At 42.1% G+C, this 26,319-nt stretch overlaps 2 protein-coding genes across 5 annotated transcripts in view; one reads left to right on the top strand and one right to left on the bottom strand.

The window, feature by feature from the left end:
- The first annotated feature begins 401 nt into the window (after window positions 1–401).
- Window positions 402–2,978, top strand: LOC120819551 (uncharacterized). Of its 4 annotated transcripts, none has more exons than XM_078104799.1 (5): window positions 402–496; window positions 591–723; window positions 1,311–1,424; window positions 2,278–2,320; window positions 2,536–2,978. In XM_078104799.1, exons 2-5 carry the CDS (start codon window positions 670–672, stop codon window positions 2,670–2,672), a joined length of 348 nt encoding a protein of 115 aa, XP_077960925.1. In that variant the 5' UTR covers window positions 402–496; window positions 591–669; the 3' UTR covers window positions 2,673–2,978. The 4 variants fall into 4 exon arrangements, with proteins under 4 accessions (XP_077960925.1, XP_077960921.1, XP_040033009.1 ...); XM_078104795.1 differs by having other exon boundaries at window positions 2,473–2,978; XM_040177075.2 differs by having other exon boundaries at window positions 406–723.
- A 222-nt stretch (window positions 2,979–3,200) lies between these two features.
- Window positions 3,201–26,319, bottom strand: part of dscaml1 (Down syndrome cell adhesion molecule like 1) — a 77,619-nt gene continuing 54,500 nt past the window's right edge. The window contains exons 14-35 of the mRNA XM_040177043.2: window positions 25,991–26,087; window positions 25,703–25,831; window positions 25,170–25,337; window positions 24,819–24,889; window positions 24,143–24,383; window positions 21,280–21,426; window positions 21,027–21,182; window positions 18,893–19,032; window positions 15,961–16,114; window positions 14,241–14,358; window positions 13,883–14,046; window positions 12,724–12,822; window positions 11,175–11,363; window positions 10,712–10,840; window positions 10,409–10,567; window positions 10,108–10,263; window positions 9,947–9,977; window positions 9,712–9,830; window positions 9,379–9,531; window positions 9,009–9,203; window positions 8,570–8,878; window positions 3,201–7,633 (exon numbers count right to left, since the gene is read on the bottom strand). Of these exons, the coding sequence (XP_040032977.2) occupies window positions 7,092–7,633; window positions 8,570–8,878; window positions 9,009–9,203; window positions 9,379–9,531; window positions 9,712–9,830; window positions 9,947–9,977; window positions 10,108–10,263; window positions 10,409–10,567; window positions 10,712–10,840; window positions 11,175–11,363; window positions 12,724–12,822; window positions 13,883–14,046; window positions 14,241–14,358; window positions 15,961–16,114; window positions 18,893–19,032; window positions 21,027–21,182; window positions 21,280–21,426; window positions 24,143–24,383; window positions 24,819–24,889; window positions 25,170–25,337; window positions 25,703–25,831; window positions 25,991–26,087 (3,666 nt within the window). The 3' untranslated portion in view covers window positions 3,201–7,091. The remainder of the gene's footprint in view (window positions 7,634–8,569; window positions 8,879–9,008; window positions 9,204–9,378; window positions 9,532–9,711; window positions 9,831–9,946; window positions 9,978–10,107; window positions 10,264–10,408; window positions 10,568–10,711; window positions 10,841–11,174; window positions 11,364–12,723; window positions 12,823–13,882; window positions 14,047–14,240; window positions 14,359–15,960; window positions 16,115–18,892; window positions 19,033–21,026; window positions 21,183–21,279; window positions 21,427–24,142; window positions 24,384–24,818; window positions 24,890–25,169; window positions 25,338–25,702; window positions 25,832–25,990; window positions 26,088–26,319) is intronic.

Below are 26,319 nucleotides of genomic sequence, written 5' to 3'. Positions count from 1 at the left end.
TAAATTATCAAAATGAAAAAGGATAAAGGGATTTCTCACAACCAGGCCCCCCCCGAATGTGTTCTTGATAATGGCTTACAAGTGATCTGTAAAGCACAATTGTATTATTTATTAGTTATAGTATAAGTCTCTGGCTATAAATTATAAACACTAAAACATGCTTCAAAGTAGTGGATCTAAATCAAAAAGTGAACTTGTTTGAGAGCTGTTTTAATTAGCATGAAAGACATTTGAACTTGAAGGAAGGTAAAAATCAAACACAAAGCACTGATCAGTTAGGCTTATTATAGTTATAATCCAATATTGGATCAATCTGCACAAAAAATAAAAACCTGATCTGCCTCCTCTGACTGAGACGAAGGATAAGTGTTGTGCAAAGCGAAAGATTACTGCGTCTCTATTTCTGTCCTGCAAAGCTCTTTAACAGTCTTAGAGACATTGAGAATGAAGTCTGTGTGCGCGAGGGTGTGTGTGATTATGTGTTCCTGAGAAAATTGTGAGAGAGGTCAAACTTCACACTGCGTCTTCAATTGTCTTACGCTCGAGTAGCCAGACGTCGCATTCCTGATTACTCAAATTGGTTGTTTCAGCTGGACTGAGGACATTTGGCGAAAACCGAGGAGGACGTTTTAAGGATTAACAGAAATATCAAAAGGAATAGTGGTCAAGATGTTGATCACCATGCTAACAGCCATGTACATGGTGGTCAGGGTCGTAGAATCGGTAAGATGACTATAATGTCGAGAATCTAGTTGATTGTCATTATTTATTATTTTATGTATTAGTTTTAAACTAATGTTCTTACTTTAAACATTAAATTTCTGACAATATCAAAATATTCCAATTTAAAATATTCTGAAATATAATATTGCAATAATAAACTGCACTAATGGGTAAAGTGAGCTGTGTTTTTTCTAAAACAAAACATTGCATTTTTGTGTATAACATAACATGTTCATATAGATGGATTCAAAATGAGTTGATGGTAATGTCAGCGGACAGTGTCAAATAAACCCAGATTATATTAAAGGTGATGGTTAACCAAGTTTTAATGTGCAGTATTATTAAACATTATTTATTTCTACTAATTATCATGTTTTAGTTAGAAGTGAAATAATTCCAATAAACCTCAGATTTGTACTGAAATAGTAATATAATTGCTTTCTTAATGAATTTGGGTTAGGGTATTATTATTAAGTTATTATTGGGAGTCACATGGAAGAGACTCATGTTGAGAGGGGAGGTTGTCTGCGTCACACTTTAACTCATACGATGACCCTTTTTCACACAAATTTGCTTTTCCTTTTCAGATAGGGGTCCGGTTTGCACGTCAACAGGACCCGTTGCCCTACAGGGTGTCGCAGCCTTTGCCGTGGCAGATTCACTCAGTATCACACAGTCGGAGGAGCAGCAAAGCAGATGAGGTTAGTTCATCTGTACCTTAGTGGCTTAGTTTCTGTCACACGCATTAACGTGCCAATGTCAACATGACTGACAACAAAGACCACATCCTCTCAAAGGTTCCATTGCAAAAGGAGCCACAAAACTTTTGCAAATGCACTTAGCACCAATCTTTTGTCATCTCTTGGTAAGAGAGCAGGTAAAAAAGTTTAGCAGTTAAGCTTGACTGATCATGTGATCGTGGTCACATCTTTCTATGAATAGTGTTTTAGAGGACTTTTAGTGCCCCTGGACTCAAAAAGAAACACTCAAAAATCATTGAATAAAATAAAGTGCATTAGACTCAGATAAACAAATCAATATTGTCCACAACTCCAGTTATATGGCCTTTCCTGAAACAAGCTCACTTCTGATGTCCAATGCCAAAAACTAATGTCAGGAAGTTTGGTGCATTTTTCTGGATGTCTGGTTCAGCAGTTAACCAACGACGCAGGTGCTGAGATGAAAGAGCACATTGGCCCGTTTTGTCACCCCCCCCCCCCCCCCCCCTTATGTCTGTTAAAAGGAGACTCGACCCCATTGAACTGGTGTGTCGGACTGAGTGCTTGAGCTGTAATCCCAATCAGGGGGATTTGTGTTTGAGGTCATCACACTAACTGTAGAAAGGAAAGACGCACACAGGTGCAATCAAACACGTGCCCATGTGATTGTGATCTGTTTGCATGTGTTATGCGGTATGTGAACAATGTCCCGTTCAAGTTACAGATAAGACAGAACGTTGTCACACCTGTCCAGTATCTCATGCATCTTGTCCTTTACGTCATTGTGTGCGGAGTCTGCGTGTCTTCTAACATAGCTGTGCTGTTTCATTGACAGTTTGATGGCTTCAGGAGGAACAGCATAGGCGTGTACAGAAAGAGTAAGTGACTCTCTACACTAATCTAAATGTCTATTTTTTTGTTTGTTTGCATTGTTACATCTGACTGACTCAAACTTCAAACAGTTTAAAACAACCCTCTTGACCAATGGCTAATGTGGAAACAATGTGTTTGAACCTAATCATTGCTGCAGACTATGTCTCCATGGCTATTGCCTCAGCCTCTCTGGCTATCCCCTGTGTCCTATCGTGCTCAGACTCCAATGCCAGCAATGGGACATGCACCACACCGGCCGTCCCGCCGACGGGCCCCGTCGAAGTGGAGAAGGCCGCTGCCACCATTCAGACCCATTTCAGGAAGTTCCAACAGAAGAAACATAAGAACGGCAAGTAGATGGACAAAGAGGGACGGTCATAGCGGGACTGCTGCAGACAGCAGGAAGAAGGTGTGGCGCGTCTGGATTCATCAAACCATGGATGAACTCTGTGATAACATCGGTGTGCGATCACTCATTGTCAAACGTACATTCTGCGAAACCTGAACAGCACAAACATAACATCAATAACTTTAACAGCTCATTGTCAAAATATATGTAATCCTACGTGAAAAATATTGTATTGTAATATGGTGTAAATCTGTTGAGTATACTGTAAATATAAAATGAGAAAGAAACCAGTGTTTGAGCGGAAAAAAACAAAACATTTGTCAACATGTGGTTCTTTCAGTAGCAAACATGTTTTCCAACCAATCAACTCCCCTCGCTGTGTTTCATTAGCGCACGAGGCCCTCTAGTGTATCAATCCGGTCCTGAATCAAATTAACCAAAATGTGCAGGGGTTGATAATAAAATAGCAAACAGACACACACAAACACACACACACACACTAGATGGTTGTAAAATAATGACTAATTGAATAACAGTTCATAAAAAGATAGCTTTATTGCACAAGGTGTTGAGTACTCTTTTTCTGTTTTTGTTTGTTTTCATAGAAAAGAAAATGTAGAGTTAAACACAAGCAATTGCAAATTGAAGCAATGTGTCCCCATAAAAGTTTAAGGAACAACATCTGCATTTTAAAATGTTTTAATTAAACCCCTTTTTAACTTGTTAAATTCACCATGTTCCTTTTTTTAAAAATCAGCAAAATGTTCAGAACATGCAATAATGCTGTCCTCTACCCCGCCCCAAAAAGTGAATTAAAAAAATGCAAACTCTAAATCAAGCAACCTGTTACCAAGTAAAAAAAATTAAATCAAACAAGAATTATGAAAAAAAGAATTTAAAAAGATACAATGCAACCAAATGTCCTGTAAAAGAAGAAATAAATATTGTTAACTATGCATTGTCCACTCCGATCATTAAATCAAGATAAAGCAGCGTCTGTATAATTCTATAGTTTTTCATTAAGTCCTCTTCTGTTTCATTACAATAACTTCAGTTCAAAGTTTACATTGTGCCCTGGTTTCTAGTGAAGATGTCGAAAATAGTACTCATTTATACAAAACACTTTCCTATGTACACAAGTTTCCTGTTATGGGTAGAAACAATGTTGAATAAGTAGGCAAGGGGTCCAGAGAGGGGGGGGTGGGATCTGATTGGTTGAGCAGATGTGGAAAAGGTTGGGGAAGTTAGCAGATGTGAAGTTAGTCTCACGAACAAAGATTCAGTTTTAAAGTATGTTGTTGTATTTTAAGGAAAAATCCACCCTAAATCTCTATTTAGTCATTGAAATATTGCAGACTGGCCAATTGAGAACGCAGCAGGAACGAGAAGATCCGTACAATGGAAGTTGGGGCACCGTACCGTTATCTCACATGGTTCACGTTCGTTTATGTTTACTTCTAACTGGTCAGGCTGTGTGGAATTGCCATCATCAAATGTATTGGACTTAAATTGAAATCATCCTGGTAAACATTAAAGGAATAGTTTAATATTTAGGGAAATGTGCCTATTTGCTAAACCGCCGTGATTTGGACAAGCAGATGGAAACAACTAGAAAGTAACAACATCCACCTGCCAGCATAAAGTAGCTCACTATTTTACACGTTGTATTTTGTTGGTTTAAACTGTACAAACACGACTAAGAGCAACAACGTCTTCGCCGGTGGCCTGGCAGCAGCACATGACCTCGGTAGGACCACAACTTCTCATTGTTACACTTTTGCTGATATTCTTAGTAACAGTGTAAAAGCAACAAAGGGAGTCATTTTCCTTAAAGATATACATTTCATATACTTTTAGCAAACTGAGTGGATCAGTGTTTGACTGAAGAGACAACTTCACAGGAGGAAGACGGAAAGTGGGTTAGAAAGAGGTTGGTTTCATCCCTCCATCCGATATCCATACAACTGTTTTTGGTTGCTGAAACAGAATTCCCCCATTCCCGTACTTTTACTGGAAACAAGAATTTGCACGACTCGAAACATAACGGCCATTTAGGAAGGCATCCTACCCACTAACGCGGGTAAGCTAAACAAATTTCTTTCCAAATTCAGAATGAAAGGGAGCATTAATACGAGCTGTTACCATCGTTGCTGCAGGATTTGTATTAGCCTGCAGACCCGGAGTTTGGGGAGGACTCACTTTGACATAGCAGAAATACTTTTTTTATGCGGTTTGTCTTCATTAATTATAGTCAGGTAATGGCATACACCTTTCGGAAGGTACAATATGACATATTACAACAGGCTCACTTACTGTAAAGGCTGTCCTTGTTTTAGTGTTTTCTTTTTCATCACCACACGTTCTGCACTGAGCCATCGACCACAGTTAACCAGCGACACAATCTCACACTATATTTTGACTTTACTGTGCTCGAGCTCTCAGCTGCAACGCCTGCTGCGTATGCGCTGCAGCTGGAACATTTACAGAATCACAAGGGGGTCACGGTATCGTTCCTTAAACATCACATCGCTTTCTTTCTCCTAAAGATGGCTGTGTGTCCGTGGCTCTGGTACCCGTTGAAGCCCCCCCTCTTCTTTCTCATTTTTCCTTCTTGTAGTTTTTCACTCTGAGCGATTGTCTTGTGATCTTTTAAATATATTTTCAATTAGAACGGCTTTTATATTACTCTTCTTTTTTTTCAATATTCATATATTTGCTATATATTTGAATAGAAATATATATGTACATACTTTTGAAAACAAACATATATCATATATTTTTCTTTTTTCTATTGCGAGAGCCCTGATGTTAGGTTTTACCATTGCAAAACATTTGGAGCCACTCATTTTTTTTGGAACAATCTTTGTTATGGGATTAAGCTTTGGGAAAAGAGATGGGGGGAGACTTTGATTTAGCAGATATAGTACCATGCATAAAGCTAAAATAAATTTCAGTGAGGTGGAGGGACTTTAAAACATCTATAAGTTCTGGACTCCACATATTTCTCTTTGCTTTGCATCCCCCTCTCCTTGTTTTCCTGTACTCTCAAAGTCATTGTCTGTTTATAAATTTAGGATTTTTTTGACTATACATCTTAATATATTTGTTTGCAACTTCTTTCTCCATTGAAGTTGTGATGAACATCAAGTAAAATGTCTGCCTGTCTGTGCATATTAGACCTTTTCTCTCAGGCTGTCTGTCTTTTAAATAGCCAGTGTGCTAGCAGTGGGTCACAGTGACACTGTATGGATATGCCGGGGGACTGGATGGGTAGGAATGGGGAAGGATAAAATGGGAAAAGTGGATACAGGTGAGGTGAGCAAACCAAGGAAAATCATTTTTAGTTGAAAGGAACCTATTTCATCTGTAATTGCTCTCCCTTGAACCAACTTACCCGTGGAATAATTTCTGAAGCAATTCTGTCAATCACACTGGAAAACAAACTACGAGATGCTGGACCACGTTTGGTGACACAATGTTTCGTCAGCATCATCACCGTTACTCTTCCATTCCCCTTCACAGGTTCATGTGGAGGGGGTTCAGATTCGACACAGACGTCTGCCAGAGAGGTCAGCATACTGATTGATTTTTAAAAAGGTCCACTGTTGGTGTGTGCCTGCCACATGAATTCATATATATATTTACACATATACACCCACACAAAGGCTTGTGAAGGTTTCTGTATCTTGGATCGAACTTGGAACAAAAAATAATCAGAAAACTAATGGGGTGGGGGTTTAGATTCATCTTTCACTTGATGAGGCTCGACATTTTATCTCCTCAGCTTTCTGTGTGTTTCTAAAGGCATCAATTGGTTGTGTAAGACCATTCTCCACAACTTAGAAACCGGTATTGAGGCGACCGTTTTCTGCCTCTAATGCGTGAGTCCATGATGGTGTGACCTGTGTAAAAAGCATCCTGCAACGGCACAATGCTGTGATATGAGCTCTTCTTCCATCAGAGACCAACAAAGTAACGCATTGAAAAACCTAAAAACCACGAGCAGCCTGGCTCACTCTGGACTGTCTTGATCCAGAAAACAAGACAGTGCATGTTGAAAGCATTTTGTGCATAAGTACTCTGTCCTTACCAGAAAATATATGGTGAACAGATAAATCATTTACGTTTTGGCAAGTGATTTCCAGGGTGATGAAATTAGGGATAGAGAAAGATGACACAATAATAATAGAAAGCAATCAGGCAGAAAGAAAGGCAAACGCCTGTGCTGTGGAGACCCATCGCTGACCCCTTCATGGTGTCAATGGGAACTCAACCAGGCCCCTGCAGCCTGCCACAGCGCAGGCACTGACAGATCAGCTGTGCATGTATATGTTCCTCATCCCACCTTTCCGTAGAGGCTTCAGGTCAGCGCCGGCTCGACCAATATTTCATTGAGAGTTACAGTGACAGGCCGCGGTGATGGCTGGCTACACCAGTGTGTATGACTTGGAGTAAGCCCCCGCCCCTCCATCCCTCTGCTTCTGTAGTCTGCCTAAGCCGGAGGAGCTGCTCTCCAGCAGAGAGTCTCTGGATCCTCCCATCTTGGAGGAGGCCCCTCCAGGAGTCCCTCCCGTGGCGCCGGAGGATAAGGCAGCGGCAGCTGCAGCAGTGGCAGCAGCTGCCGCGGCACACTGGGCCACTGAGGAAGAAGAGCCGGGCATGGTGAGAGTTCTCTGGGGTAGCGTGGAGCTGCTGGAGCTAGCGGATGCCCCTCCGCTACTTCCACCACAGCCGCCGGTTGCTCCTCCGGAGGAAGTGAGGCTGGACAAGCCAGAGTGGCCCATGGTTAGGGCCTGCTGCTTTGCAGAGTCCATAGTCACATGACGGCCCTGGGTGTGGTATGCTCGCTGCGCTAGGCCGCGGATTGAGGCCTCACGTGGTGGAACCACTGGACATGGGTCATGATGCTCCGGCTGCTTTCGAAAGAATGGGTCAGACTTCATGTAGAGGGGTAGGTTGCAGTAGTCACCTGGGTGGTAAAAGTTACATTTAATGTTTCAGCCTGAAATCTGCAAACACTCCTGCAAAATCACCGTTGCATGAAGCTTTGAATTCATCTGAAGAACTTGCTTGGAGTTTTCTCGCATCACTATTGGTATCTTTGGTATCAGACGGAAACATCCTCCATAAAGGTAGCAGTGTATTTTGTTTATGTGTATTTTTTTACTTTTTGTGTACCACAATTTAATAATAGTAGTAGTAATTATAATCAATTTGATTTACAAAGCCTGATTTTCATTCTGATATATATTAACAACGCTACTTCTTTTTCATGACTCGGTTTATATTTAAAGTAGTGCTGTCAAACGATTAAAATATTTAATCACGATTAATCACATTTTTGTCATAGTTAACTCAAAATGAATCACATTTAATCGAAAATTTGTATCTGTTCTAAATGTCCTTTCATTTTTTTCATTTTAATGCTCTTATCAACATGGAAAAAGTGGATTTGCTTGCTTTATGCAAATGTTTTATTTTATTGAAAAACAACATTGCCAAACAAGGCGGTACAAAATAAAATGATAAAGTTCACATTTCAGGTAAAGGGTTAGGATTTTGTATGTACTTGGAAATGATTTGCCTGAAAAAAACGATTTACATGTTGATGTAAATTAATTTAATATACTGTCGTGCTGGTGGGAGTTTTTACTACGAGATGAAGGAGGGGTGCTGGATTAGTTTTCTTTTCTACATGTTGTGTGAGTGACATCTGTAGGACTGTCCCTCAAACAGGATCAAGTAGCTGGGTCACAACATGCAAGCAAAGAAAAAAAAGTTAATCCAAAAAATACCGTTAACACCGTTAATAACGCGTTTAACTGACAGCACTAATTTAAAGAAGTTTAAAAAGGAATGCCATGAGAAAAGTACATCTGGTCCATGCTTTGCATTAACCACTCACTCTTGGCGCGGTGTGGGATGGGCACAGCTACATTCTTGCCACGATCGTAGTCCTGGGGTTTGGGTGGCGAGGCGGTGAAACGGCAGATACCGGGCTCAGAGGGTGTGCTCATGGACGTCATGCTATCTGCATTGTCATTGGTACCGGTGGTCATCTGGTCAGATGAGCTATCGGAGATAAAGCACTCGGTAATCTCAAATTTGGCATGCTGCAGGTGCTCCTCCAGCTTGGCATGCTCATATGCTCTTGCCAACTCCTCGTAAGTTGAGGAGGCGCTCTCTGTCGACACCATGCTGTTCCGACCCTTATCTATGAAAGAGAAAGTAAAGGGAAAGGAAGTTATTCGAGGCGTGGACCACTGAAAAACCACATCTTAAAAATAGCTTTGCTTATAGGTGCATGTTATTGGCCGTGAGTGTCATTTTGCCCACGTGCCAACCTGTATCTTGTGAAAGGCTGGCGCTGTAGCTGTCACTCTCTGTCACAGTGATGCCGTGCTGAGAGCCAACTGTGCGCCAGTCTGAGGTGAGCGTGCGGGCCGGCGTGGAGGCGTGGCACTTGGTCAGAGTCCACTGACTGGAGTAGCGGTTCCTGATGCTGTGGGCTGACTTCACACTCTTCCTCGACACTGGGTCTGGAGAAAGAAGGTGAATAGGGGCGGACGACGTTCAAAGCCAGGAAAATTAACTAGCATTTGAAAAAAAACAAAGAGGCTAATTTTTGCTTCCACTCTACAAAGTGGGACAAAGCAGCTTTAGTTACTTGAGCTCATACTGAAAAAAGGGACAGCGGGGATCGAGAGCACTTACTGGTTCCTGGTCTGATGTCCGACATGTCAATCAAAGGGCCGGTGTTCTGGATGAGGGCGGGGTGATGGACGGACACACCCGTGCAGAAGCTCTGAGGGTTGCCAGTTTGGTTGAACTCAGTGTCTGTCACAGGGATAGTGGCTTTGTCCTCACCTGTAAGATGCAGAAGCATTATTTCACAAAAGCGGTTATGGATTTACATGGTTTAAAAATAGAAAACGAATAAGTCAAACACCTCCAAATGTTTATTACATATATGCCATAAAGATAATGTGAACGCGCATGCACGGACACATGAACACAACTCTCTCTGTTGCTTTCTCTTCCTCTCACCGATTTGCTTGATGCCTTCTTTGTCTTCAATCAGCAGCTGCACTCGGGGGATGTCAATGTGTAACCGGGGGCCCTGAGGAGGTCCCTTCACTGGGGTGTCAAAGCTGCGGTTGTTTTTACTAATGAAGAGATATATGACGAGAGCGCACACACAGAACATTTAAGACTCAATCTATTTTCAAAATGTTGATTTTTGAGGAAATATTATATTTCTGACAGGAAATAGTATTCTTACCTGATCAGCATCTCTGCCAGGCTTTTGGCATCTAGAGAGAACAGAGAGCATAAACAATGATACATTCTCGACAAACAAATACATCTTTTTGATAAATACAACTGTCGGGAATCTCTCTGCTTTGTCCTTCATGCCAATTCCTTCCAAGCGCTTTCTCTCACCTCTTAGTCTCTTCAGTCTCTTTTCTTTGCGTTTCTTGCGAATGATGAAGAGCAGCGCGACACCTAGCGTGACCAAGATCACAGGACAGCCAATCGAAAACAGCTTCTTGACATCATCGTTCTTTTCCAGGGGAGATTTGATTGGAGGAATCGTGCCTGTACACAGGACGAGCAGACGTTACTCAGTGACGATTTCTCAATAATATTCTACGGTATCCAGTGAAGTTAATTCCTTATTAAAGTAGCAACCCCACTGTTTATACAAATGAATTGCCAAAAAAAGAGAAAGTTGTCTACTCACTGCCATCATAGTCCAGTGTTGCAAATTGGGAGCTCTGGTTGCCGCAGCCAGCGCTGTTACAGGCCTTCATCTTCAACTCGTACCAGGTCGCCTCGCGTAGCTCTGCCAGAAACACGTCTGTGGTGGCATTGGTCCGCACATGCTGCCACGCCCATGTACCTGCGTCAAGTAAACACACCATTTAGTCTGATTTTCTTTCTCTCTTTATTGCTTTCGATTGAAAGTTATGTCAAAAACAAACAAAAAACAGCTTTGTCACATGCACACTCGGACTTTCCGACACTTGAAAAAGCAGTGACCCACCTTCTGGTCTAAACTCGAGAGTAACAGCGCTGATTGGACAGCCTCCGCTGGCCCAACCCTGCAGGTTGAGGCGGGCGTGGCTGGAATTAATATGGGTGAAGACTGGCTGGTCCTTGTTGAACTGGGGTTCTGAAGCAAAAGCATGATGCATTTGTCCAATCAGATTACAATTATACAATATAACAGGTCATTATGGGAAGTAGTAAAACACAGCCGGCTTGGTAATACGGTGAGCTATATTAGGATAGATAACACTAGATTAATAAATGACACTGATTTTATCACAATAGAGCACACGGTCCAAGAGTAATAAAGTGACCCATTGCTCAGGGTTCTAAATTATAAATATGTTTGGATCAAGCTTTGTTGTTAACTGCAACACAGAGCCTCTAACATGTGTCCAGTTTTTAGCTCCAGTCCGTAATGTTCTGCTATTCTTCGAGCATGCTGTTGCTCTTCTCACCTCGCCCGTGCGTCTTTGCCTCAATGATCTCGCTGATGCGTCCGGCGCCAACACTGTTCTTTGCAGCCAGCTTTACTTTGTACCAGGTGCCGCAGCGCAGGTTGTCCAATTTGAAGGAGCGTTCACTAGAACTGATGAAAACATCTTTCCACTCCTCTGTGTTGTCAACAGAGTACTGCAGCACAAAACCTGCAAACACACAATAATTATTATTCACTTGGTTTAATACATAATTCAATTTTTCTGAACTTTTGAGATAATAAACTCATATTGCACAAACTCAACATAAAACTGTGCCTCGGGCCGTCCACTAGGTGGCACTGTCACACTGATATGCTCCTGCACAGAAGGGCACCGATTGGAGGACAGTTTAGCTGCGGTCTGTCTACGAAGCCATTAGTTACCCACAAACCCCAAGACTGGGACGGCGCTGACTGAGCATCTATGTAAATGAGCCAATGTAATGTGGTGACTGTTTTTATAATCAGCTGCCTGGAGAGCCAACTCCCTGCTACTGCGATTCACTATATCCCTCCGTGTCCATCTTTCCTTCTGTGTGTATATAGAGATGTATGCATAAAGTCTATAAATGTGTTTCCTTTCAGTTTTTGTGCCATTTCTTTCTCTATCAGATGGTGTGATTGAGTCAAAAACATTATATGTGCAGATCCTGCAGTTTTATCAGTTTTATATTCAACAAGATTGCGAGAGAACAGCACAATAACTAACTAAGACTGTTCTCTGCAGGATTATTAGCAAACGCTATTTGTGTGTATCTGTTTCTTCAATTATTTTTCATACCAGCTGCAAGAAAAGCTGCATAAGCAGCTATATTTTAAACATGTCTTATATATAAAGAAATACTTTTCAGAGCACTGCAGTAGTAAAATAGCTGCTTAATAGGTACTGCTGATGTTTTTCAGATGGCTTCACAGAGAGAACGGCATTCTGATCTTCAGACAATATATATGTATATATATATATATATATATATATATATATATGCTTCATTAATGTATGATACACTGGATGATGTCTGCAAATACAGCTTGATGGGCCATCATTATTTGACCATAAATTGATTGTGATTGTAAGGGTTTTCAGTTTTCAGGGCCGTATGCTAACCCACATGAATAACACAAAAACCTTTAATATATATTTAAACTGACGATTTAAACGGATACACAGAGACTTGTTTTGGAATATGACATAATTCAGTTTTTTTTCCTAGTTTTTAAATACTTTTTTTTGGCATGGCATGTGGTACAGCAAGTCTTTCTGTGTGAAATCATGTCTAAATCCACTTTAGACTTCATTGTTTCATATAGGTATAAAGAGAAAGCGTCTGACAGATCAGACTGGAACACTTTGTACTGACAAATAGCAAAAACAAAGGAATTAAAACCGCCTGCATGCTCGGCCATTCAGGCACACGCAACATCTCAGATATCATGTAATCAAATAATCAAACGGACTATTTGATTTGGACACATTGGCCACAGACAAGAAGTGAGTATAAATAACGACCGCTTTGTGCAGGGCCACGTACCCCTGATGGAGCTGCCTCCGTTGTCTCCTGGTATCCAGGCCAGCGTGATGGAGGAGGTGGAGGTGGTGGAAACGGTCAGACGAGGCTGGTCTGGGGGGACTGACACGGACACACAAAGAGTTAACGCCACAAAAACAACTTGTACTAGAATGGATCATAGGCCCCGGTCTCTCATTTTGAAGTAACATGATTGAAAATGCTGATTTTCGATTGGAATCATATTTAAAGGCCAGAGGTGACTTTGTAGTTTGTGACTTTATAGGTGTTCTGGGTGGACACATCTAACATCCATAGTTCCTTTCTTGGCTTCTTAACATAGGTATTTCCACTGGCTCAGATCATGGGAAACCACAAAATGACTTCACATAATATTGTCAGGGGACTATGGTGCCATGTAATAACTGCAAATTAATGTTTTAAACAACAACAATCGGATGTGCATAATTTCCCTCAATTAAAATTAGAGGAAACTATGGGAACAGTTTAAAAGTGAGCTCTTAACTTTAGTCGGCAATGTTTAAACCCCCAAACCAAGGAACCAGAAATCTCAGTGTAGTCATGGAGTCAGACCTGAGTTTCAATAGCTACATTAAGACGGATAGAAAGTCAGCCTAGTACCACTAAGATTATATCTAGTATTAAAGAACTCATTTCTCAGCGGTACTTGGAACAACCGGTCCGTGCATTTATGTTCAGCAGACCAGTGCTAACGGTGTCTTCACGGGTCTCCCTCACAAATCAACGAGACAGCCGCAGCTGATTCAGTCCATTACTTCTCGAGTCCTCACTAAGATCAGGAAAGTGAATCACATCACTCCAGCTCAGAGGCCTTTACATTAGTTTCCTGTCTGTGGAATCATTGATTTAAAATTCCTAAAACACTCAATTGTTTAGTCCCAAAATACAGCACACATCTGGTGTCATGTGGGACAAGTGTGCTTTCTGTCCCAAGAGTCAATCAGTGTTTGGGATGCTGTATGCATAAACTTTCCTACTAAATAATAATTATTATTATTTCTGTATGAGCTTTTAAGGTGGTTAAATATACATTACAGTTATTCATTTTCAGCGAGGACACCGGGAATATAAGTAAACTGCAACCAAAGTTAAATATACCAAGTCTAAAAAGGTAATAATGCCATTATTGAATTCTTCGTACCTTGTACCAATAAGTTGACGATGATGGTGTCAAACCCCAGCGTGTTGGTTGCGGTGCAGGTGTAGTAACCAGAATCTTCAGCTTTTACAGAGCGCTGCACCAGCGTCCCATTGGCCAGAATGAGACGTTGTCCATCAAGAGACACTGGGATGGCTGTGTCCTCACTAACACAGAGAGAAGGAAAGATCCCCGGGAGGACGTTACCTACGATTCTTTCTACATTGTGATAAAAGTTTATTCATTTGTTCCTACGTGATCGGAGTTTGTGTCAACGTCAAAGTACATAAATACTAATTCACTCTTAGATACATCACAGCAGCGACATGAAGTCAGTCCACATCTCCGGGAAGGATTCTACCTGTCTTTGGTCCATTTAATAGTGGGTGTAGGTTCTCCCACTGAGCTACAGGGCAGTCGCACCTCCTTCATCCAGGGAGTGGTCACTGTGCCCCCGAAGGACAGGATCTTAGCTGGGGCTGGTGGAGGATGGAGAACGGAATGTAACAAAGGACATTTGTATGGAGGCAGACCGATTAAATAATTACCATTAGAGCTGTTCTTTGTACAAAAGAATAGGCAAATGCCTAATTAATACATACCGATCGGTTAATCTTGCCATGTCAAGTAAACCATTTTCAAATGCCATAAATAAATGTAGTGGAGGTTCAAGAATGTGCTGAATCAATACAGGAATGTAATGGATATGCAATTGATTTGTTTTCAATAAACAGGATTCCCTAGCGGAGTGTGTAATGTGTTTTCCATGATTCCCAAGTGGTGTAATAGAAATCTGTGTGAAATGGGACACTGTCCAGCAGAGAACAGAATACGCGAATATCAGAAAGGAAAAATAAAAACCAGGTTAAAAAAAAAGAAATCTATTCAGGCACGTGACCCTTCTTTTCTGTGTCGATCCCCCCGCCCGCTCCCTCCTTCTCCCTTTCTTTCCCAAGCTTGCCGTCTTAATGCAAGTGCTGTAGTGCACTTATGTTAAGGTTGAATGAAGTATTGAGTGGGCAAGCCTGAAGCACATTGCCTTTTACAGCTGCCGATCAGCTGCCGCACCCACCCATAGAGTGCACACGCGCACACACGCACACGCACACACACACACACACACACACACACACACACACACACACACACACACACACACACACACACACACACATAAATACAGCACACTCGCGGACCTTTGCACCCCAGCAGTCAAAGGAACGAATGGAAACAACAGGAAAGGATAATATGGTGGGAAGTGCACTCTATTCATTCTCACTCACGTATTATTCTTGTCTTCTAATCCAAATTCTATTGATTAACTGCCCTCTTGATTTTCTTAAACACTATGGCTTTTTAAATCTTGTGTATTAGTTGGCTCTGTTCCTGTGGTTTTCTTTCCACTTTTTTCTCAACCTGCTGTTTTCTCTTTATTGCTTCCCCTCTTAACAAAACCACATACACAAAAACAGGACGTGTGGTTGAAACAGTCACACAGAACAAGAGCCAAAGTAAGAGAGGGATTATTTTCAGTTGATGACATTGTGAATAAAAGGCTCGAGAAGGAGGACTAAGTATCAGAGAAGGAAATGGTTGGAAAAGACATAGGAAGAGACAAGAGACCGTGCGGAAAAGCAAAGACAAACATCCAACAACCACTGATACGGTGAAGGTAGAAAGCCTTGGTTGAAAAATTGTTTTCAACCAAGAAAAAAAAAGTCGTACTACAATTAACTACATAAATATTTTTCACTTTCATTTAAATTAAGCAGTGGGTAAATACACAATGAAATAGAGCCAATTAAAAGAGTACTTCATTCATCTATTCTTGCACTTCTAGTCTTCAGAACCGATCGATGCTGACTCTGGTGACATCACTTTCAGCAATTGATCAGCTTTCACACAGCTCTCTCTGGAGGCAAAAAAGCGTCGTATACAACTCCAAATACTTGGAAATAGACATTCATGGGTTCAATATGACCCTGTTTCCCTACTGTTGAAACAACGGCTATATATATACTCAGCGTCCAAGCACTCTAGTGTTTGTCTCTCATAATTCCTCTGCACGTGGAGGGACCCACCCTTGGCTGCTGGCTCCACAGTGACCTTGTCACTAAAGTTGCCCCGGCCTGCAGTGGTGACCGCTGCAGCCCAGATCAGGTACTGCTGCCTGTGGTTGAGGTGAGTGATTCTGTAGAAAAGCAGCTCTGGGTTGACTTCGTACTCACTGGGCAGCTGGGGAGAAGCAGAAGGAGAGGTTAAGTTTGGAAGAACTGCAGCGGCAACACGGTGTTTTGCACAGAGTTCAGCAAACTCCAGCATGTGCCGCAATATTTCATAAACCTTAAACATCATAGGGCTTTCAAATTACCCTTTGTCCTCTTCCCCTTTAAAGGCTTTGTACAAACAAGCAAGTGCATCAACAACCACAAAATAAAGTATAGCCTTAAGAAATATTTTCAAAGCGTACAAAATTTGAGGATCAGAATCACAAAAACAGATAAAAAATAGAGCAGGCTGCTACACATTTTTCACAATTCCATAAGAATGATTCAAATACAAATAAAATATATTTTTAGTTTCTCTCTGTCATATGACAACACCTGTGTTCTATCAAACGTGTTAAGGGAAGCCAGAGACAAGATTATTTTGTCACTTTCCTGCATAATGTGAAGGACTGAGTGCACATCATTCTAATGTAAACAAATCTTATCGTATTCTCTACCCGAGTCAGTGCCACAGGACAAGAGAGGAGGATGGGGCACGTTATATTATGATAAAGCAAAAAGAGCTGGAGGGAGTGAGGATGGGAACTGGAAGAGGCGGGAGGGGTAGAGTGATGTGGGAAGAGCCCTCTCCCTCTCCTTTGCTGTTCTCCTCGCGGAGGGGAAACAAAGATATGAGACAGAGGAGAACAATGGGGGGACAGACCAACGAGTCAGTCAGAGATATCACGAACATGCACTAATGAGGTCTATCTACTACGGGCATCAGTAATGGCCGAGGCGAGAGGCGAGGAGTCCAATAAACAAGCAGAGAAAGGAATGGACGCGAACAGGCGAGCACAAATACAAATACACACTGACGCACACATACAGTGGCATGACCCGGAGGTGGATCTGTAATTGCAGCGTGTTTAACCCAGCCATGTGTGTGCTGTCTAGACATGTACGCATCACAGTGCCTTTAACACATGCACACACAAACACACTGGAACTGTCTTATTTCACTGTCTGCCAGTCACTCATCATCTACCCACCAACACTTGTTCCCTCAAATCCTGCTCTTCTCCTGCTCCCCGGGCGTCCCTGCGCTCAGGTTCCCGCACGGTCCCTCGGCCGCTCCGTTTGTTACCGTGCTGCCGGCCTCTGCTACGAATGTAATGCCGCCCAACGCACAGACACAAAATGAACGCACGCGCCGCGAGGTGATACGTAGCCGTCACTGCCTTCTGAATCACATGTTTCGCCACCGTTTGACGCCGGCTCGTGCGCCGGCGAAATGAAGAATGCAATAGCCGTCAGTAGAGGCAGAGGCCTGTAAAACCTGCAAAGACACTGCAGAGCTCTGTCCCAGCCTGCTGAGTAGTTGTCTGCAGAATGGTATATTCTGGGTAAACAGATTGCAGTATTCATGTTGTTTTTCATATCTATGAGCAGGCCGTCATGGTAAAATGCATTGAGCTTTTTATTACTTCACTGTGTTTCCTGTTCATCATACTTTTCTCATGTATATTTACCTATCCTCTCACCCCACTGCGCCATCCTTCCCTTCGCCATCACTCTTCATCTCTCTCTCTCTCTCTTTATTTTCCTGCCTGTCTCCCCATTTCCTCGTCATCCGTGGACCCAATCCTAGCTTCTCCCTTCCATCTTTCCACCATTACCCCCCTCTGTTTTACATCCTCTCTGCATTTCTCTTCCTGACTCTTACGTATATCAACGTCTTCTTCTTATTCTCTCTCTACATTTGTCTCTGTAGTCTGCACTGCAGGAAGTAGTGCGGATGGAGGGTGGGGTGAATGAATCGCGGGGTGGATGGGTGGATGGATGGATGGATGAATGGGTGTGTAGGTGATTAGATGTTGGGAAGAAGGGCGGGGGGGAATGACAGAGTATGTGTTGCTGTAACGGAAATTAAAATATTCCTCCGGCGTGGAGATAGCGGTGATCCGGGGAACGATAGAGAGAGATAATGAAAAGAAGAACAAAAGTACTCCCCGCTCTATGTGTCTGACCCCCCTATCCCTCCTTCCTGCTCTCCAGTCGCACTCATTTACATAGTAATCATTGCGAACTCTGCATGGGGGCTTTAGAGAGAGAAAGCAAAAAGAGATGGATCGAAAGAAAGATGGGTTGCCACAGAGAGAGACAAAGATGGATGGACAGAAGGATTTTCTGAATGACACAGACTGAGGAGTGAAAGCATGCGTATTCTAGATAGGTATGATATGATGCGTTTGTAAATGTTTAAAAGCAGGATGTCTTGCTTTTGAATTCACACTTCATAAAAACAATAATTACTTATTCATATATACATATATAGATACATATCATATGTATATAATTCTATATGTATGGTGAGGTCATACCGCTTTGAGTGTGTGTGTGTGTGTTTGTGTCTGTACGTAAGTGAGAGTGAGTGTTTCCTGTCGCCTTGTTTTCTGCCCTTGTTGATGAACAGATGAGGTTGTCCTGGCAACGTGATGAGACGCAGATATGTAAATGAGGCTGGAGGGCGAGCTTGCACGCACACACACTGCGGTATTAGGAGAGCTCATTTCACACACATCTCGCTGAGACTGCAGCACTAGACCACACACAGAGACACACACACACACATCCGCAAACACATGTATGCAGAACAGCATCCTAATGACATGAATCAAATCTATCTCAGCATCATATAAAAGGTACACAATGTGCATGAATCAAGGACACTTCTCCCTTTATCCAATGTTCCCCTTTTTTCATTCACTTCTCAGCCGTGAAACTCGCTGCACTGGTAACCTACTGGTTGGCCAGAGCCCGGGCTGGAGCAGTAGATGGTGTATTTGCGGATGATTCCATTTGGCTTGTGTGGAGGTAACCAGGACACCACAACACTGCTGGCAGAGGAGGGCACAGTTTTGATGCCTGCAGGGGGTCCAGGGTCTGAATCATAAAGGGCAGTAAAAAGGGAAATGGAGGGCAGAAAAAAAAGTTATATTTATCTGCATGTACAGTAAGCACAATACTACTTTTGAAGGTGTTTAGTCATTTTAGGGGAGAGTTCTTTTTAATTCAATTAAATTAAAATACCAAGGGCACAAAAACAGGCAGTACAATATATCTACCTATATGTACAGTACATATATTCAATTATTTTGAATTATCATAATATATCACAACCATTATTAGGCAATTTATAAGATTTAGCATGCAGACAAGGATTGAATTCAAATCAATATTGAGTATTATTATCTAATCATTATTTTTAAGCAAAACAATTTTTACTTTCCTTATTTTTACAAAAAATCCTATCTTCGTAATATAAAAAAGACCCGCGTTAATAGGGTAGCCCACATTATGCCAAAAATTGGCAGAATAATCAATGCCTTATATTAATCAAGTTTGCCGCTTTTGTTCTAAACCGGTTGCATCAGCCTTTTTCATCATGTTACCATATTGCTTACTTACCTACCAAATACTTGTCTTAAAAATATGGACATTTTTTAATAAACATACAGTACATGGTAGTATAGTAAATAGTATATGAATAAATATATAATGTTTTGGATAGAATCCAAACTATGTGTTAAAAGTACTGCAGCAAATGATCAATAAGGGATTCAATTATTTTTTATGTATTCTTTCCTCATTACTACAAGATCAACAAGAAGAGTCAAGCATGTCGTATTGATGATGGTGATTATTTTAACCATCTATAAGGTTAACACATTGTGAGAGAATAAGAACACGCGGTAACCAAGTAGACTCAACATTCTGTAATAAACATGAAATCCATATGTTAAACAACCGAATACCTTGGGGCATGAAAAAAAAAAACTTAATCATGAATCTCTGTATTCTTGCTCCTACGCCCACGGTCTTTGCGTCTGAGAGACAGACTCAGAGAAAGGTAGGCAGAGAATTGTCTGTTTGCACGAGTCCACTTCAGGCACTCTTCCATTCGCTGCAGAGAGAACTGAGGACAAGGAGAGAGCGACGGAGAGAGACATACAGCGCTGGGCTTATGCCGGGAGGACGCCCACGGACACAGTGTCAACCCGCGTCAGGGCGAAAGAGAAACCCAGCTTGACCCTGATTAGCACACGCACACACACACACATACACACACACACACACACACACACACACACACACACACACACACAGTCAAAGACAAACACAACACACACATTTGAGGAGCTATTGCAGAGAGGCTTATTCATAAAATGGAGATAAAGTGAGGAAGAGAGAATAAAGGCATTTTCTGAGATGGGTCTTCTTAGAATCTTTGCTCTCTCTCTCTCTCTCTCTCCTGCACCCCCTCTCTGCCGTCCTTTTCTCCATCTCCAGACGCCTGCCTCCTCCTCTGCGCGGCCGCAGGGCCCAGGGAGGAGGGGAGAGGCGGATACGGATGTAATCCACAGCCCGCCAGTGTAAGCACAAAATTAATTCTCTCTAAGCCACAAAGAATTAATCCCTCTCCTTGTTCTGGGTGGAAACCTAGACTTACACACAGACAACAGGGCGTCTACACACACCCTGCACCCGCACACAGATGCAAAAACACCGTAAAACACATTGGAATAGACACTTACCCCCCACCAACACCTCCACATATTCACATGCGCAGACCCACACCCTTAGGCTCCTTAACCACACACACTTTTTGGCATCTTAATTCTCATTAGCACTGGTAATGGAACATCAGAGCACAAAGAGGTTTTAATCAGCAACCTCAGCCTTACAAAGCAGCCCCTCCCGCACCCCCCTCTGCCCCCTCTATGGCTGTCTGCCTCCCACACTGCGGCGTAAACCAAAAAGGAAAATCCCTTAGACCTGCCCCAAAGATGTGGTAAAAGCAAATGACGGATGGGTTCTCATTATTTATCATGACTTGGTTTATCTGTGTGAAAGGATCAAATAAATTGTGGTCTCACAGTCTTCCCGGGTTTGGATGTACAGGACGTTGCTACGGACACCGTCTCCGGCCTGGGTGTACGCCAGAACCTGGATGCTGTAGTTGGTAAACTTCTCCAAGCCTCTGAGCTCCACCTGCTCTTTGATGGTTGTGATGTTTTGCATTTCCCCCCATTCTGAAAAGGGCATAAAGTGGTGCAACGTTCGGAAACAATGGCAGAGCTGTTGCTAATCATGGTGCCACAAGAAAGGTAACAGACACACTCAACACACCTCCATCAGGAAAGACGGTCCAGAACACGACACGGTAGCCCTTCAACACGCCATGCAGCGTCATCCTGGGGGGCTCGGCCCATGTGATCACTGCCTCGTCCGACGTCACAGAAATGGCCCGGACGGTCTGAGGCGGCTGGCTGGGCACTGCAGACAAAGAGGGAGGAGGAAGAACACGTTGAGGCGGTTAATCTGAACAGTGCATCTTCAGTTTGTGTGTAACATTATGTTACTCAGGGTTTGAAAAAAGGGTCTGGTGAGCAGCGACGATCGCACTGCAGACAGAGCTAAATGAATATAGGAAAGAAATAGCAAATAGTACAATTTTACTTTATTAAATAGTTGTAATCAAAACAGCAACAACATCACACATGTATTTTCATATCCGTTCTTCATTGGAGATTTATCTTCTGTAATGTTTTGTTGATCATTTGCACAGTTTATATTTGTTTTATTAAACTTTAACACCTCCTTTAAGGTATCCCCTAAAATATCCTACATTTAAGGTTGTAAAGGCTGTCATCATCTTTGCAAAATTAGGACTGCATAGTTGAAAAACAGATGACTAAAAATACTCTCTGAATCACCAAATTTCCATATCAAACCTGAGAATAGGAAACAGGTGAAGGATACCACGCTCACAACATGCTACCAGGCTGATATATAGGACCATCTCCACAACCACCATCTCCCCATCCCCGCACAAGCCTCCTTCTGTCCCCAAAAGTCCAGGTGTCTCTTCTATTGGCTGCCCGCTGACCATTAGTCTTTCAGGCTTTGAATAACGTACACTGTTGAAGATGAACAGTAGTCAACTTGTGAGAGAAGGAGGGGCAGGAAGAGAGGAAGAGAGCCGAGTGAAAGACAGAGAGCAATGAAAGACAAAGATCGGGCCAAGTCCACCAGGGAATATCTCTGCAGCTGCTGAAGACAGAGTTGGTGGGGAGCAGGGCAGAGGAAGGGAGCGAACGGAGACAGGAGGATTAGACAAATGAAGCATGAATAAAACCTTGAGGCTAAATAATTAGAAGGCACCACGTACCACCTGAGAAGAAGTATAACGATATAGAATATACGAACACAAAATGTCAGCTGCATCCAAGTGCTTCCAAACTGTCGGCATTAGAGCTAAACAGATAAAGGAAGGAAGATACATAAGGGATTAAGAGAGAAGTACTACAAATGATGGCAAGGGCTGTTGATGAATTACATTTAGCCAAAAAACGATGGCGAACTCAAAAACAGAAATAATGAAGAGTAGTTTTGGATTGGGGCCACTGGGAGGAGATGGGGGTGAGGGCAGATAGAAGGGAGGAAGACGGCTAAAAGCAAGGGGGACCAGAGAGGGGCAGAAAAAGATGAAAAGCCTGAGCAGAGAGACAATATCCTCAGCTGTGGATAATTACAGCAGGAAGCAGTGGAGGGAACGAGAGAAAGAGAGGGAGAGAGAGAGGAATAGACAAGCTAATTATAATTATTTTTAGTATGCTTGTTGTTATCACTATTATCATAATGGCCATCAATATCACTGTCGCCACGGTGACAGCCATAGGGAAGAACTGGAGGACTCTGTCTTGTCTGGACCAATGGGGTTCAGCCAACTGTTCACTGTGTGTGTGTGTGTGTGTGTGTGTGTGTGTGTGTGTGTGTGTGTTTGTATGGGGAGATAAAACAAACATATGATAGAGATCGAGAGATGCGACGTGTAAAAAATTTGTTTCGCGTACAGCATACAGATTGGTTGAATTAACTGCAACGCTAAATTATAAAGAGGACAAGAAGAAGCTTCTTGAGGTGACACGTTAAAAATGACGATTGTTTTCTTGTATTCAAAGTCAGGACAAAGTCAAATAATGCAAACAAAAATATTGCTTTACAAGGAATGAGTCAATGGTTAAACGAAAAGCCCAAGTGACCCATGCGCCTTCTCCATAATACCAGCCTGTTAATAGATCTCACAAAAGACTACCCGCAAATTCACATACAGTTTGCCCTTTTGTACTTTTGGGGAACTACTGGATTTTTAGGTAAATATTTCATCTTGGCCATAGAAAATAAGTCACTAAATCCAGGGAGGGTTCTCAATACGTCCACCTACACTGGTTGCAGATTTTAATTACATGTTTTAGAAGCTAATGTCTTCTGGATAGGTGTCTCAGTCAGAAAAAAACATTTATCTAAAAATATTTGTAAAATAAGATGCCTTTCGGCTACTTTGATTCCAAACTTTCTGAAAATGTTTTCCTGTATGTGGCCCGGTTTTTATGTGTATTTTCTCGCATAGCCAAACAGCCAAATGCAAATCACAACATGTCTAAACTTTGTTCAGGATTGTAAAGCCTAGCAAAGGGTTTCTGCTTCCTAAATGCTTTTTTGATCCACTCACACATTTTGACCATTGAGCCCAGAGCCATCAGAGTCCGAGCCAGCATCACTGCATGCATGTCTCACTATACAGGGATACTGCTGGGTGTGTACTGTGTCCAGGAGACTATGTCTCTCCTTGGTATTCTTGAAAAGCATTTGGTTGCCACCCTTCAACACTCGGCCTTGTTGAGAGGAAAGAGAGAATGTAGTTGTTTTAGGTACCAACGCACGGCATGATTTGACGTAGATCCGGCAGTGAGACAGCAAAGAGAGCAATGGCAACAAAGAAAGTGCAGTAACTACTAAACAAACAGAAGGATATATTTCATCCGTCTGACTTCCGTGTATTTAATGCACCATACTGCTCATCCTTTTCCTCTTAATGCGGCTGATCACTAACCCTTAGTTACACTCATAGACGGACTATGAGGCAATTTGTCCCCCTTCCTACATGCGTGAGTTATTTTGTGTGTGTGCTGTTCATTGGGATTCTCACCATCTTCCAGTGTCGTTGCATTGATCTCTGAGCTAGAGGGTCCTGTGCCAGCTCTGTTGAAGGCCTGGACCACCACACCATACTGAGCAAACTTCTTCAGGTTGTCCAGTGTGTAGACCTCACTGTCCCCAGTGGCCTTCATCTCCACAATGCTGTACTGGCCGTTACTGCCCGGCCCATTCTCTCTGTAACCGATCTGGTAACCGCGGATCACCCCGTTCTGCAGCTCCTTCCTCGGAGCCTTCAGAGTAGAAAACAGAACTATAGTACCGACATTATCTGTTCCTATTCATATAGGGCGTGATTATTTAGCCAACTCCACACAAGACTTTCACTGAAAAGGAATTGTGTCTTTTTAAGGAGCTGTATCTTGACTCAAATAGATAGATAGATAGATAGATACTTTATTGATCCCTCAAGAGGGAAATTTTGGTATGACAGCAGCATGTACAGGGAAGAAAATAGAATAAAAAGATACACGTTATATACAATATAATAAGATAGAAATATTAAATTATTAAATTAAATTAAATAAACTAAAACTGAAACAAAAGAATAACCTTCCAAAAGAGACAATAATAATGATTTGTAAAAGGAGAAGAGGAAGAGGAAGATACAATATACAATCTTTGAAGAAGTATGCAGTTTTTAGAAACCAGCAATCGTTCTACTTTACCTTCCAGGTGACCCTGATACTCTGAGAGGTTACCGGCTGCAGGATCACCTCCATAGGAGGACCGTCCGGCTCTGCATGATGACAGAAAGAGAGAGAGACAGAGGGAGGGGGGATTGAGGCAAAGATTCTACGGCTTTCATGTTTTAAGTAAATCTCATGACTTGACTATTGTAATCTTCAACTTTCAAGGTGTTTTTCTCAGTTTTATTGCGACGGAATTTTAATGGAAACATATTCAAGGACATGCCGACGCATGTCCTTGAATATGTTTCCATTAGTGACTAGGAGCTATTACGGCAATCAAAAGTGAGATATTTGCCGAAATAAGTGTGATGCTGTCAAGATACTTACGTGCTTCCTCTGTGCTAATGGTGAGTTCCTTACTGGCCTCGCTTTTGCCTATCGCATTGTAGGAGTACATGCGGATGCTGTAGACAGAGGCGGGGTGCAGGTCCACTATGTTCGCCTGATTGTTGGTGGGGGAGATGTTTCGAGTGGCATGCTTCAGCTCCCAGGAATCTGAGAAAGGATAAATGAATATTGACTTATACAGTTTGCCATCATTTTCTCACTTTCCCCATTCATGGCATACATTTGAGAATGTAGAGAACTCCAAATGCATTTGTCTCAAGAACCTCTAAGTATGAGGCGTGAGTTTACTGGAGTTAGGCATGATATGACAATTTCGCAGGGAAATATGCTTGTGCATGTAGCATGTAATCTGTTAGTGTCTTATGTTTTCTGCATAATGTTCCTGCAGTGCAGTTTATATTTTGAAGTTGACTGTCAATATCAATACATTTAGTAGTATTTAAAAATAAGAAAATAAATTCCACTGTCTAACTTTATTTTTAGTTAAATGAAGAAAACACAATTTAATTTACCTGTTTTGTTCTTATACTCAATATCATAAGAGGTAATGACGCTGTTTCCATCGAATCTCTGTGTCCACCGAAGATTCATACTGCGGTCTTTCACTTCACGCACCTCCAGCTCTGGAGGGTCTGGGGGCTCTGAGGATTTAAAGGAGAAGGCGTGAGAAAAAGGAGGCAGGAAGGACAGCCCCAGAAGACAGAACATTTCAGTGTGAAAGAGGGACAAGAAGGTTTGTGTAGCTTGTATCAATATTAAGAGGAGACGGTGCGTGCATCTGACAGGAGTCGTTACAGTACCTTGCACAGTGAGCTGGATAAGGCCACGTCCTTCTCCATAAGAGTTAATGGCATGACAGGAGAAGAAAACCGAATCCTCACGCTCTGCTGGCTTTAGCTGTAGGGAGAAATGTGGAAAGATAAATGTCAAAGAGACCACTAACCTATCTTTGTGTGTAAATTACACCTCTATGATAAAGAAGCCCCGTGAGAGTTTCTCCTCTCCAATGCAATACGTCACAAACCCTGCCAAAGCGTGTTTTGCTTGTTTTTACTGTTAATTTAAATACACACTAAAATCCAGAATTGTTTTAACTCTACAGATGCCTTCATATTATTAACTTCCTACA

The sequence above is a fragment of the Gasterosteus aculeatus genome, chromosome 1 (genome assembly GCF_964276395.1).
Source record: "Gasterosteus aculeatus chromosome 1, fGasAcu3.hap1.1, whole genome shotgun sequence".
In the NCBI taxonomy this organism is placed as follows: domain Eukaryota; kingdom Metazoa; phylum Chordata; class Actinopteri; order Perciformes; family Gasterosteidae; genus Gasterosteus; species Gasterosteus aculeatus.
Note: the sequence above shows the minus strand (reverse complement) of the source record. Positions and strands in the feature narration are given on the sequence as shown.